At 43.2% G+C, this 14,367-nt stretch overlaps 2 protein-coding genes across 15 annotated transcripts in view; one reads left to right on the top strand and one right to left on the bottom strand.

The window, feature by feature from the left end:
* Nucleotides 1-7,559, top strand: part of JADE1 (jade family PHD finger 1) — a 57,211-nt gene extending 49,652 nt beyond the window's left edge. For all 11 annotated transcript variants that reach the window (XM_034661606.1, XM_011232663.3, XM_011232664.3 and 8 more), the window contains 2 exons: nt 1,821-1,938; nt 5,590-7,559. In XM_034661606.1, coding sequence (XP_034517497.1) covers nt 1,821-1,938; nt 5,590-6,500 — 1,029 coding nt within the window. In that variant the 3' untranslated portion in view covers nt 6,501-7,559. The remainder of the gene's footprint in view (nt 1-1,820; nt 1,939-5,589) is intronic.
* SCLT1 (sodium channel and clathrin linker 1) overlaps nt 1,782-14,367 on the bottom strand; it is a 210,684-nt gene continuing 198,098 nt past the window's right edge. For 3 of the 4 annotated variants that reach the window (XR_004625838.1, XR_004625841.1, XR_004625839.1), the window contains 4 exons: nt 8,603-8,654; nt 6,932-7,036; nt 3,854-4,108; nt 1,782-2,654 (listed from right to left, as the gene is read on the bottom strand). The gene's annotated coding sequence lies outside the window, so the exon portion shown is untranslated. Of the gene's footprint in view, nt 2,655-3,853; nt 4,109-6,438; nt 7,037-8,602; nt 8,655-14,367 lie in introns of all 4 variants that reach the window. The other variant, XR_004625840.1, reaches the window with a different exon arrangement.

The raw sequence follows: 14,367 nt of genomic DNA, 5'->3' as shown, positions 1-14,367 counted from the left end.
GTTTTTACTTTGTGATACAGATCTAGGTCTTCCCTCTTCCTCTTTCTGAGCTTCCACTCTTAATCCCCCCCCTCCACCCCTGGTGGAACAATACTTATCAAAGACAATAGCCTGTGAGCCACTTCCATCCCCAAATTGGTCAGGATTTTTATAAAGGACATCCACTTCCTGGCCTGGGGCTTGGAGGCTGTCAACAGGCTCTAGTCAGAGTGAATTACAACAAAACAGTATTTACTCTGAGACAGGGAGAGTGATTTTCTTCTCAATTCTTTTAATTCTAAGATTACACACGTGCACGCGTGCACACACACGTCTGTACATCGAGAAAAGCTGTTCGGAAGGTCCTAAGTAGTCCGTGAGTTGGGAGGGTGGGCAGAAGCCCGACTTGGAGCTCCCGCCTTAGGCCAGGAAACTCCAGCATGATGCCGACGTGCAAGCCAGCCAGCCTGTTCCTCCTTATGCCTCCTGTCCTCTTGCAAACAAGGCAGCCCCGGACACAACTCGGGGAAGAAGGACGGCCAGAACGGTTAGGGTCCAGAAAGCACCGGAAACCTTAGGGGAGGGGCCTGCACGGAAGCCAAAGGGCAGAGTCCCGTGTGTGTGGCTTGTTGCCATCCGTCCTGATGGAGAAGGTCGGTGACCCTTTTACTTGATCAGTCAGGGTGGCAGGGAAAGGGGCTGCCCACACCTCAGGAAGACGGGGGCTTTTAGGGGAGAGTCGTCAGGCCTGGGACGGAGGCCTTGTACTCCCGCCGCTGAGCTGCTCGGGGCGTCTGGTCTTCATCTTCCCGAAGAGATGTAATTGTAGCTCTGGTGTGTTGCATTTGACATTTGTGTTTTCATGCGCGTGCAATCTAGTCAGGTTTCCCAGTAGGTTTGAGGACTGAGAATTTAAGGGCATTTATTGACTATTTTGTTTTTGTACTGACTGATCCCAGGTGGCTTTAAAAATGGGGAACGAATTTAGGCGTCAGTTAGTATTGGTTAGTGGGCGGATACGCGTGATCCCCAGTGGCTGCAGTCAGACGCAAAGTGGAGCTCTTAGCACTTGGGTCTTTTTAGTTACTTACAAATGAATGTGGAAGAGGGCAGTGGCAGTTGGTCGAGTGGTGATACTGGTGATACAGGGGGTTGGGACTTGAAATGTTGACAGCATGTCAATGGCAGAGCAAGGAGGACTTTTCCTGGCTTTACATTCTAGAGGAACACATGAGCCACCTGTGAGCTCCAGACATTTCAGATACTGTCCAGTTGACAAAGAAGTTTACTTGCATTCTTGGTGCCCATTTGGTCTTCTAATGTGCTCAGTGCAGGGATAATTTTTGGCAGGGGGCAGGGGGAGGGGTGCTCCTCTGATGGCCCTTGACCCTGTGCTTCCCTAATTCCATCCTCAGGAGATGCTTGATAAAGTGGCTTCTGAACTGCTCTAAAGCCTTCGATCATAGAATTCATGGGGAGAGGCTGCTGAGGGGTGGTGAGCAGAGTCCTGTGGCAAGAGGTGGCACGTCTGGACTTGGACCCCAGTGGTCTTCTCTGCTGGGATGAGCCTCAGGCCGGGTGTGGTGGAGAGGGCAGGGCTTTTGTTTGAGGTCCCCTGCCATCTCTCTTCCGTGTTGCTGCTGCCTACATGGAAGGGTGTGTGTGGAATCCTGGTTAGCAGCCCAAGAGTAGTTTAGAGAGAGATTGGATAAAATGTTGAAGTACCTTGATTTCAGATGTCACTCACGGCCCTAGTAGGGTACATTTCTCAGGTAAAGAAAAAACACCAAAGTACATTATGATGTGTTGCTTACTTAGCGTCTTTATTCTCTACGTTCTAGGTTCGGAACCTCACTTACATGGTGACCCGCAGGGAAAAGATTAAGCGGTCTGTGTGCAAAGTCCAGGAACAGATATTCAATCTTTACACTAAGCTCTTGGAGCAAGAAAGAGTTTCAGGTATGCATTAAGCTCTTGTAGGTCAAACAATAGTGCAGGGGTTTGTAAGCCTTCGCGTTCTGGGAAGGAAAATAATAGTTTCTTTAATTTTCTTTTATGGGTGCTATAGGAGAATCTGAGAAGCACAGACTTTCCTATTCAAAGAACATCTTTGGGCATCTGAAGCATCATGGTATAGGGAAGAGGGCTTTGAATTTGACCTCAGATAGGGGTCGAATCCTGAATCCTCTACTTCCAGGCCAAACACAAGCAAGCCCAAGTTTGGGCTTGAGATTCAGCCCCAAGTATTTATTTAGTGCCTTCTCCTATTTACATTGCTTTGGGCTAGGCAGAGTGAAAAAGGAAATGAAGATACATACTTCTTCTGTTCTGGAGAGCACACCCATTACTTGGAGGTGTGGGGTGCACAGTAGGGCAAGTCCTTGAACCTCCCTGGGACTCTCGATCTGTAAGAGGGGCTGGGTTCCGAATCGCAGCCTCTCATGGGTCTCTGAGCACTGACGTTCTGGGAGTGTGAATCCTGCAGAGCAGCCATCCTGAGGCTCTCAGGGAAGGAGATCCACTGAGTGGATTGGGCAGGTCTTGGGTCTTCGGAGCCAGTCTCTGCGGCCCTGCCCTGTCCCTGGGCCTGAGCGGCAGCATGGGCAGTGCCTGCCTTGTGCGGCCACAGAAGGCTGACTTTTCCTTCTTCTGTGGCTTTTTGTCTCTGTAGATGACTGACACATAGAAACAACAAAGAAGTGGTTAGAATCTATTGTATTGAAACCCAAATTCTGGTTTACCTAAAACTAAGCAGATGTATGGAATTAGACGTAAATTGGTCAGCTCAACAAAGAGAAACAAGCTTAGGCAGTTTTGAATTATATTCTTGAGGTGTTACATAGTTAATACTAATGGCATTAACTTACTAATGTTGTTCTAGATATTTTCTTCCTGAGAAGAACTATTTTCCAGATGTATCATTAGCTAGAGTTTATAGTTATAAAATTTAAAGTTTTTATAAGTAGGTTTCACAAGTGAAAGCAGTTTGATTCCGATTGTTTCAAGTGAACTTTCATTCATTATTCCTACTTGAGTGCAAATAAACGGGACCTGTTATCCCTCGCCTTTGCGGCCTCCTGTAAGCAGCGCGCAGGGAGGGCCGTCAGCTGCAGATTGCCCAGCCTCTGGCCAGCAGAGGCCGAGCGGCCAGCGCTGCCCTTGAGTGGGATCGTTAATGCAGGCTGTCCCCGCCGAGTTGTGCCATTGGAGGGCTTTCTGTGACTCTTGTTATGTAATGAGTGATTACCTATAAAAATAAGCTGTAAAGAGCATTTTCATCTGATTTCACTTAAGAGTCATTTTTCATGGATATTGCAGGCAGCTTTTTGCATTTCACGGCTGAGGTTTTTACTTGGGTAAGTGTTTGAGATTCTTAACCAGGTTAGAAGTGTTTTGCGTAACACAGCTGTAATGAAATCCTACTGCTGTTCCGGCAAAGGTAAACCAACCCTCCCTCCCTTCTGAGATACGAACCATACCAAGTGTGATGGGTTGAAAGCAACATCAATCTTTCTACAGGATGCCACAGGGGATGAAGTGGAAACCCTTTAGGATGCCTTTTCCCCCCCTTTTTTCCAGTTTTAGACTTTCAGTTGTGTTCTCACTCATGTCCCAAGTGGAACTCCTGTCTTGTAAGATAGATGGTTCCAGGGAGGAGGAGATGGCCACGACCTACACGTATCAGTCAGGGTCTGTGGTTAAGACGTGTGTGTGTGTGTGTGTGTGTGTGTGAAGCTGAGAATGGGCAGGGCCGTTCTGCTGGATGAGCGTGTCCTCAGTGGGGACAGTGCTTCTGGATCATGAGTCCGAGGCTTTCCAGAGACATGGATCCCAGGTAGATGGAAATTGGGGTTTAGAAAATAGTCCCTCTTACCTTTGTTTTCCCACAGTAGGTGACTGAGGAAATTAGAAGTGTGACCTGAAGGTTGACCCTAAGGTTGGATCCTTGAGGAAGCAGGCATCTCCGGCCCAGCAGATTGTAGACTCCCTCCCCCGTGGCACCCACAGCACTTCTGTGTTGGGAGCTGCTTGCTCTGTTCTGTTCACGTGCGGTGTCTGCGTCTGCGGAGCAGGGAGGGCTTGTCCGGGCTTCTGCCTGGCAGAGCCTTGTTTTCCTGGCGGCTTATACCTTACGGGAGACAGAACATTGAAAACAGCTCTTTATAGACGTCCCGGAGGCTCTTGCAGAAAGCGGTCCTTGTGATAAACTCCAGTGTGTTATGAATTCACTGTTTTTCACACTGAGAGTTAGGATTTCTTAGTTGGTTGTGAGACGAATTCCGTGGGTCACCACCAGCACTGAAGGCGAGTGACATGTCAGCGCCACATCAGATGGAGAAGGCTAATGTGATTTCGTGAAATGTGAGCTCTTACTGGGTTACATTGTGAAATCTAGTTACTGCGATGTGCAACAAAAATGTTTGCAAAACACCATTTTAACTTACCCTCCTCACATTGGATGACAATTCAGTTTAATTCCACAAATAGGCTTTGTATATAATAGTGAAGATTTTAAAAGGCATTTGCTATGTGTCAAGAATGATTTTAGGGGCGCCTGGGTGGCTCAGCCGTTAAAGCCTCTGCCTTCGGCTCAGGTCATGTTCCCAGGGTCCTGGGATCGAGCCTCGCATCAGGCTCCCTGTTCGGCGGGAAGCTTGCTTCTCCCTCTCCCACTCCCCTTGTTTGTGTTCCCTCTCTCACTGTCAAATAAATAAATAAAAATCTTTAAAAGATTTTATTTATTTGACAGAGAGAGACAGCCAGCTAGCAAGAGAGGGAACACAGGCAGGAGGAGTGGGAGAGGAAGAAGCAGGCTCCCAGCGGAGGAGCCTGACGTGGGGCTCGATCCCAGAACACCGGGATCACGCCCTGAGGCAAAGGCAGATGCTTAACGACTGCACTACCCAGGCGCCCCTAAAAACAAAAATGATTTTAAACGCCTTCCTTTCTCATTTCATGCACTTCAGTTATTTATCCTCATCATAGCCCCGTGAAGGTATATTTACTTTGGAGAAGGAAAGATTTTCATTTATTTATTTATTTGAGAGAGTGTGAGTGCAAGAGCACGCAGGAGGGAGGGGCAGAGGCAGAGAGAGAGAATCTCAAGTGGACTCCGAGCCCTGAGCCCCGACTGCAGGGCTCAATCCCACCACCCAGAGGTCATGACCTGAGCCGAAAATCGAGAGAAGGAAACTTTAAAGCCCCAGTTGCTGCCCTTGTGGTGCTCTCAGTTTTGTCGGGGAGGCAGGTGCCAGCCAGGTGCAGGAGTAGAGGCAGTGCCTGACCAGGTGGATTCTGCATGGATTCCTCTTTGAAAGTCAGATCGCTTAATTGTGTTTGAAGGAAAATGTTTTTCTTGGAAGGATGTTTCACGAAAACTTTTGTGAGCTTCAGCTATTTTAGAAAATAGAGCAGATTAAATTGAGTCTGCAGGTTGAATGCAGATTCTCAAGGCAGGTAATATTTCTGTATAAATTTTTATAAACTGGGAGGTTGTATGTTGTACAGTTGGGTGGGGAGTTTGCATTAATAGGGTCATGCTAAAGATCTAGAATTTTGTTTTTTTGGATCTTCTGTAATTTTGCTTTCTTTGTGGTTATGTGTTCATAGGTGTGCCTTCTTCCTCCTCCTCCTCCTCCTCACTGGAAAACATACTTTTGTTTAACAGCCCTTCTGTGGGCCCTGATGCTCCCAAGATAGAGGACTTGAAGTGGCATTCTGCGTTCTTCAGGAAGCAAATGGGTACTTCCTTGGTTCATTCGCTGAAAAAGCCCCATAAGCAAGATCCACTGCAGAACAGCACTGGGAGCGGAAGCAAAACCCTGCTGAAGCAGCCGGACCTGTGTGGGCGAAGGGAGGGGATGGTGGTCCCAGAGAGCTTTTTGAGTTTTGAAAAGACCTTTGCAGAAGCACGTCTCATATCAGCACAACAGAAAAACGGGGTGGTGACACCAGACCATGGGGACAGAAGAGACCATCGTTTTCATTGTGATCTCAGTAAGGGAGACTTAAAGGACAGACCTTGTAAACAGAGTCACAAGCCTCTCAGGTCCACAGACGTGTCCCAGAGGCACCTGGACAACACCAGAGCTGCCGCCTCCCCGGGAGTGGGGCAGTCAGCACCTGGCACGAGGAAGGAGATGGTGCCCAAGTGCAACGGCTCCCTCATCAAAGTAAACTATAACCAGACTGCAGTCAAAGTGCCTACAACGCCTGCCAGCCCAGTGAAAAACTGGGGAGGATTCCGGATTCCAAAGAAGGGGGAACGGCAGCAGCAGGGAGAGGCCCACGAGGGGGCCTGCCACCAGCACTCAGACTACCCCTATTTGGGCTTAGGCCGAGTTCCAGCCAAGGAGAGGGCAAAAAACAAATTAAAATCTGACAATGAGAATGACGGGTATGTCCCTGACGTAGAGATGAGTGACTCAGAGAGTGAGGCAGCGGAAAAGAAATGCATACATGCCAGCAGCACCATCAGCCGGAGGACAGACATCATCAGGAGAAGCATTCTGGCCTCTTGATGAACCTGCGATGGCGTGGGAGCGCTGCGGGCTTGTCGGGGAGTTGCTGCACCGGAGCTCTGGCGTGGGGACGAGCAGAACCCCATCACTCCTGAGCTACACAAACACATTTACTTGCAAGTCACAGTGAATTTGTTTTTCAGAGTCATTTATAAATCATTGTGAGAAGTGTGTTATCTGCAACTTGTTGAGGAAACACAAGAGCAGACAGATCGTAACCGTCAGACACTAAGACTAGAGGCTGAATTAAACACTACAATAAGAATGAATGAAATAAGTCTTTAAAGAGGGCAAGGCTTACGGAAGCCTCCCGAGTTTGTATTGCCCTCTGTATTCTTCCCAAAGCACAAACTCTTGGTTACCTGAATATGCGGAATCAGATGCAGTTCTTGAGAAACCCTCACGTACCATTTACCAGCCCATAAACTTACTTTCTAGGACTGTGGTAGATGTCGAAGTCATATTTATACTTGGCCCACAAGGCTGTTTTTGGTGCATTGTAGTTCCAGGCAGCAGCTCCCGAAGCTTCAGTAACTCTAGGGAATTCATGTGTAAATTAGAACAGCAGATGGGGAAGAGAGAATTTAAAAAAAAAGGTCAGTACTGGAAGGGGCAGGACGGAGCTGCTGCAGCTTGCGGATTGAGGGTAAAGTATTGAGGGTAAACGTAGCGAGGTCCCATGGCCTGAAGCACTTGAGTGTGTGCTGGGTATGGGACTGGTGGAGAGTGAAGCCATTAGAAAGTTCTGTGAGAAAGGGCAGTTTTTTACCAGTCCTCTTGACCCGTTTTTACCAGTCCTCTTGACCTTCCTCTTCCCTAACCACTGCCTTTTGGGCCAGCTTGGGATCTCCCTGGCCTTTGGCAATACCTGGCCATCTGGCTTCCAACAATACTAATGGCTATTCAAGTTCAAGCGATGAACTTCCAGACTCTGGTGACATACTTTCCAGAGCCAACCACTAGTGCATATGTTGGGGAATCTGGGCTTCCTACATGAACGGATTCCTTAAGAAAAAGGAAAAGAAAAAAAAAAAAACAAAATAGGTTATATTTTAAAAACAACAGAAAGGCAATAAGTTGCGATAACCTCTTACCATTGACCAAGGTTATACGGTAAAGAGACTGAAGTGTAATAGATTTCCTGAAGCTCCAATTCGTAACTTGGACTTTCTGATTGCAAATGGCAATAACTAGTAAGTTATCAGCAATAATGAATTTAGCATTAAATTTGAGTACAATGTTCTGTTTTTGCACTCACTGCAGTGCGTATGTATTAAGACAGTGGATAGTGTTAAGGTCCTGTTAATTTTCTTTGGAATTCAATGTAGTTGTGAATCAAACTTAAGGAAAGTTTAAATAGTAATGAGATTTAGAATTATGGGCACTTGGAACAAGCCCAACTTCCCCTAAATTATCCTTAGTTTGTTAATATCAGTATTCAGATTCCTGATTCATTTATACATCTGTTTCCATGTGGCAGGGACATTCTGATACTTAATGAGTGATGCTTTGAGTTCTATAGTTACCTTTCAAGTCTTCCAGGTGATTGTCAACAGCAAAAAAGGCTTATTGAATTCCATCTTGCTATGCAAGTTTTATCGGATGATCAAATAGTAGATCTGATGCATCCCCATTGTATGTATGACATTTTCAAACCAAGTCTTAACTTTTCGAATACATTTTAGTAGCTAATTCAGGGGAGGGGAAAGAATGACCCAGGTTTTTAGATTGACTATTTTTGAGCTATGGGGCTCATTTTGAAAGACTGCTGTCCAGATAAGCTGTTGCTACAGATGTTAGGAGTTTCTTAAGGAATCCAAGTTGTACATTCACTCATAGCATAATTTAAAAATCAGATTTTTTTTGCATATGAGCAAAAAACTATTTGCTGGATACAGAAGAAGGTGGACACTTTTTACAGTTACCTTTTGACCATAGCAACAGCTCTGGGTGAAAGTAGAATATATAGAGGGGTAATGTCAAGCCATAGAAAGAAAATCTAAATTTTAGTAAGTATATGACCTCTCACCATTTTATTAAGAGGTACCAGATTCATTTGCACTATTTAGGAATGCTAGTTTTGTGCAAAAATAATGCCTTACCTGTTTTTTCTCCACATTTAGGTTGAAAAGCTTTCAAACGTTCCAAGTTATGCTGAACCAAAAAAACAAAACAAAACAACAAAAAAATGAAAACCCACACAAAAACAAAACACAAAAATAAAAAGCCCACACTTTTTATTCCTGCTTTGAAATGCAAATGGTATAGAGCACGGTTTCTCTGACAGTGTAATGATAGCTTTGTAAGTTAGTACACGTCCTGCTGGGAACTCTGTATGAGGCGGCCATACGCAGCACCCACCCACCCCACCCACTTGCACTCTCTTAGTACGAGCCATTCGCTCTGCTTTTCGTTTCTTTTCTTTGAAGCTTTATCTTTCCTTGTGCATCCTGACCAAGAAATATCTTTGATTATGATCAATGTATTATGTCAAAATGTAGGCTAGTTAAACTTTTGTAAAGTTGCCTGGAATGTCATTTGTTAGGTTATAAACACAAAATCGAAATGAAGGGTTCTATGTGTTGTGTACAAATCTTAATTATTTTGAAATGGACAAACTTGTCATTACATTTGTAACCTTGTACAGAGGATTTTTCACTATGTGCCTAGCTTGGTGTCCATTCAGCTAAAATTGGAAAAAAAAGGTGCATGAAGAGTTAAAAAAATCAGAAATTAAAGTATATGTAGAGATGACTATTTTATATTACATGGCCCAATCCTGTATTTATTTCTACCCCCTTTTTGAAAGTATTTATAAAACTAGTTGAGGACAGCTGTATTTTTTTGTTGAACTATTTAGTAGAATTTGTGCCTTTTTGTCTGTATGTGAATAAATGCTGTACATTTTGCAATACATTTTTCAGTGTCTTTTGAAATCTGATTTTGCTAAGTATTTAAAGATGTATGTGACATAGTGGTCCTGAATTGGTGTATGTATGTCCACTGTCTCATGGTTTAGGAAGGAGAACTGCAGGGGACAGAAAGATCGTGGAAGAGCACAGATTCACTGGATTGCTGTCCGGCTCACCTCTGATGGTGAGACCCTGGAAAACGATAATGGTTTGATTTTTAGTCTTCTCCACCTGGAGTTCTTTCTTGAATACAATTTTTGATCTGAAAGTAACCTGTTGGTGAGTCTAAGCAGCTTAGACTGCAGGGTCAGGGAGACCTGGGTTTAAAGGCTGAACGGCAGGTTATCAGCCATGTGACCTTTGCCAAGTCACGCACCCTGCATAAGCCTCCATTTTCCCATCTGTAAAAAAGGATTACATCCCACTGTCTTTACTGGAGTTATTGTGATATTTCAAGCAAGTTCATAACCCTAAAGCATGCAGTAGGCATTTAGTACATGGTAGACTGTGGGTAGGAACAAGGCCTTGATTCTCCAGCATGTTGACCAGTGAGCCTTCTGAGGCAAGAAGTGTTATTCCTGAATGACAGGAAGACTTTAAGATCCTTCAAAAATAATTTTTCAAAGGGTAGTTTCATTAAATGCTGTCTTTTGATCACAGAATTCTGTAACACTAGGACAAAAGAGGTCTCTGCATTCCACAAAGGAGGTAGGTCTAAGATTACAACAGTAAGCATTGGCAGAACTGGGCCTAGACCCTAGTTGTAATTTCTGATTTTGTTTTCCCAGCCTGAAGCAAGTCTTTATTTAACCACTACAGGCAGAAATTAGGATGAAACGCACCTTCCTTTGTGTTGGGCACAGCAAAGCTGCTAGGGGTTTACAGTCTGCATTCTCTTGTAGATTATGAGTCACAACAGGGTGGTACTGTCCCTAATTTATAATTTTTGTAAGATCTTGGCCAGTTTTTGTGTTTTTAGACATGAATTGTTCATACATTTGGCTAAAAGCTTGTTTATTTCTCCTTGTTCCTCCTTAGTGACTATTTACTTCCATGTTGCTTGCTCTGAGGAAGACCCCAGAGAGAAATAACTGTGGTTCTTCCTGCAAGGTCTTAAACTTGAATAACCACAATAGTTCCCCAGGGAAATTAAATCCCCAGGAGCCAAAGGAAGGGCCTATCATCAGCGGTTCTGGCAGTACGTGATGGGAAATGTGGCACCAGGGACTCCTGTTCACGGTTTTACCCAGAACACTTAGAAAACAGATTCTACCTTTGAAACCTTAACCAGCTGCAGCTAGCTTTGCAATTAACTTCAAGGTTAAATCTTCAATATGATTTCCCTTTAATGCTCAGAACTGCATTAGATGATGTGTTCTAGTCTGGGGTCTTTAGAAGAGATTGCCTGGTCATTGGAAGTGAGTTTTAAAGCGAATCTGTTCTCTACTTGCTTGACATCAGCTACTCGCTGCAGAGAGAGTTTGAGGTCTGTGCAATCCAGCTCTTCCTGAGTTCTCATGGGCTGCTCACTGGGCATTTCCTCCTGGATGTACGCAGGCGCTGGAGAATGTGGAGCTCGTCCTTTTCCCTGTCCTGCCTTGGAGAATGTCATCCATGCCTGAAACCTGGGAGTCCTTTGGGAGTCTGTCCTTGAACTCCCACAGCCAAATGGTGAGCCAGGCACTCTGGATCACACTTCAGGATTTTTCATTACTCTCAATCCCACTACCACCTGCTGCATCGTTCAAGCCTCATCATTTCTTGCCTGGATTATAGCAGCAGCCTTTTACGTTTCCTTGACTCAAGTCTTAATGAAATTTATCCCTCCCCCTCTGGCCCCCAGTAGCTACAGCCTTGACAATGCCATCTCCATCGTGAAAACCTACAATAAAAACAGATTCTGTCATTCTGCTTAGCCTTCAGGGGACCCTTCAGACTTCTGCAGGTAACGACAAGGGTTTATCAAATGGCAGACACTGGTCTGTATTTTATGCATATTTAGTTTGCTTAGCCCTCACAATGTGAGGTAGGCACCACTATTTAATTTGCAGATAAGGAAACTGAGGCACAGAAATTAAGTCATTTGTTCAAGGTCAGTTGGTACAAGGTCAGGCTACAACTGAACTCCCTGGGCTCAACTGCCTTTCAGAATATACAGATTATTGTTCACATCAAATAGTTCGTCTATTCTTGAGTATAGTGAAGATTATACATGTGAACTTCAGTTCGATGAATTTCCATAAAGTAAAGCTAATAATGTTGGCTTAAAACATTATGTTCATGTATCAGTTGAATGACTGGACATAACCTAATGGATAATGAGCAACGTGATCGGCTTATGGTCAGTCCCTGCCTTCTAGGGAGAATGGAATTGGTTTCATTTCATATACATTTATGTAACATGCACACACACACATTCACAAATAAAATATATGCATATAGGATCAAAGAAAACAATGTCATCAGAAACTTAATTCTCCCTATGTCCTGACACACAGTTCAAAAAGTTAAAGAGAACTATTTAAAATTACATAGTTTCTTGATGATGAATCTGGAATTAAGACTAATGTCTTCAGCGGCACCTGAGTGGCTCGTTTAGGCATCTGCCTTCAGCTCAGGTCACGATCCCAGGCCATTGAGCCCACCTACTCAGTGGGGAGTCGGCTTCTCCCTCTCCCTCTGCTCATGGTCTCTCTCTCTAATAGATAAATAAAATCTTAAAAAAAAAAAAAAGACTAATGTCTTAGGACTTTAAACTGATGCTATGCAAAACCTTCAAATCAATGTTCTGGTGATATAAAGTACAATAAGCCTGGTTAGTTTTTAGAAATAATTCATCAATTCTCAGTCTTTTGGCTAAGATCAAGTGTAGAAATGAATAAATCAAGCAATGCCAAATTAAATAGCAAAAATAAAAGAAAAACATGTATCATTCCTAATGTATCACTAGTGTATCCTAATATTCTCACTACTGCTTGGCTTACATATGGCTGTTGGAAATAGTGCATTTATAATTATGGGTTAATTATGGTTATTTTACCCACTAATTTGGCTGATGGCTCTAATTTCAGGATTATTACCAGCGTGATACAATTTCTTTATGAAGCAAATCTTTTTCTCTGGTGTTTCCCTTCCCCATGTAGCAGCCTCAAAGGGTGCTTTCCTTCTTCTCTTGCTAATTATGGCTCTGCTCCAGCTTTCCTGTTTGAATTGTTTGAGCTTCTCTTTTTCATATTAAATCCCTGTGATCATATCTTTGCCTCAACTAGTCCCAAGTACTTACTCAAAGTGAGTAGATATACTTTTCAAGGCATCATGCTTTAAATTACCATGCTTGTTTTGACACAAGAAATCATATAATATTTTATCAACTACTTTATAATTGCTAAACATATTTATGACTTTTTGGTACATGTGACCCTTTTTTTGGTGAAACTGTTACCACTCATTCAAGAACTCTGGAAATCTTCAAAAGAGATTGCATTACATAGAAAACTTCTTAGGAAAAGCATTTTCCTATCTGGTGGGATTTGGTAATTTTTTCAAACCTTGAAAAGAAATGGGCCATAACCTAAAGAGTCAAGTAAGTTTAGTGGAAAACAGAGATTTAAGCAAAGGAAGAATAACCTCTTTTGAAGGTTTTCAGATTTCTTTAGTGGGTAGTAACAATTTCGCCCAAAAAAAAGGATATTTACCAAAAAATCATAAATATGTTAAATTGTGTTTAACAATTATAAAGTGGTTGACATCCCATTGTATGATTTCCTGTGTCAAAACAAGCATGGTATTCAACATGATGTTTGAAAGGCATTTTTTCACTTAGAGTATTTAGGACAAGTTGAGACAAGTTGCTTAACGTTTATAATACCTTATATCTTTGGAAAGGGAATGATAAAACCTAACCAGCAAGTCTGTTGAATTCTATGAGGTAATAAATGCAAAATGCCAGCATATATCTTACATATGATAGGTGCTCAATAAATAGACATTAGTCATACAGATCAGCATGATGACTACAGATCCAAGGAAAGATTTCCCAAAGATTCTTTTGGTTACTTGTAGAAACAAGGTTACAACTTTTCCCATTCTCTTTTATCCCCTATAGTTTATATGAAAGGAGATGCTAGTCTCATATTTTTAATCTGCACAAATCTTAGTGCTAACAGATTTTCTACGCGTCACATTTTGCTGATTTTTTTTAATTCTTTGAAAATAGGATGAAAATATTGAATGAAAATTTCCATGATGCCATATTAAAAGCTTTAAGGGTTTTTAAATACCACCCCCCCCCCCCAGTGATTACAAGGCTGCTACATGGATCTACTAAAAAGAAATCTATCTGGGGCACCCGGGTGGCTCAGTCAGTTGAGTGGCTGACTCTTGATTTTGGCTCAGGTCACAATCTCAGGGTACTGGGATCAAGCCCCAGGTTGGGCTCTGTGCTCAGCATGGAGTCTGCTTCTCTCCCTCTCTCATATAAATGAATAAATAAATCCTAAAAAAAGAAATCTGACTACGTTTTCTTCTTGGACTAGAGTAGGTCTGGAAAGTATGACATTTATGGCATAAAGGAACTTTTGCTGGACAGAATGCTGGGTCTTTCTTGATGCTTTTGTGATGGTGAAGCAGCAGCAAACGGGCCAGATTAAAAACGGGCTGAAATGAGCAGGCCCCATGGATCCTGATTAAGTATCCATTATGGGAGCTGGTGGTTGGTGTGTTCTAAGAGACCAAGTGCACTCACATCGGTCTAGTTCTCATCTTTTTCATGATTATCATGAACATATGTGTGGTATGTTTACCAAATTGATAGATGACATTGCTATAAATAAAAAGTTGTCAATGGTACAAGAAACACGGCACTAAAACAAAATAAAACAGACATGGTCCCTATGCTTGTAAGTAACAAACTGGATGACAGAATTGGAGCTAAAAGGACCTCAGCACCCTGTAAC

The sequence above is a fragment of the Ailuropoda melanoleuca genome, chromosome 5 (assembly GCF_002007445.2).
Source record: "Ailuropoda melanoleuca isolate Jingjing chromosome 5, ASM200744v2, whole genome shotgun sequence".
Taxonomy (NCBI): domain Eukaryota; kingdom Metazoa; phylum Chordata; class Mammalia; order Carnivora; family Ursidae; genus Ailuropoda; species Ailuropoda melanoleuca.
Note: the sequence above shows the minus strand (reverse complement) of the source record. Positions and strands in the feature narration are given on the sequence as shown.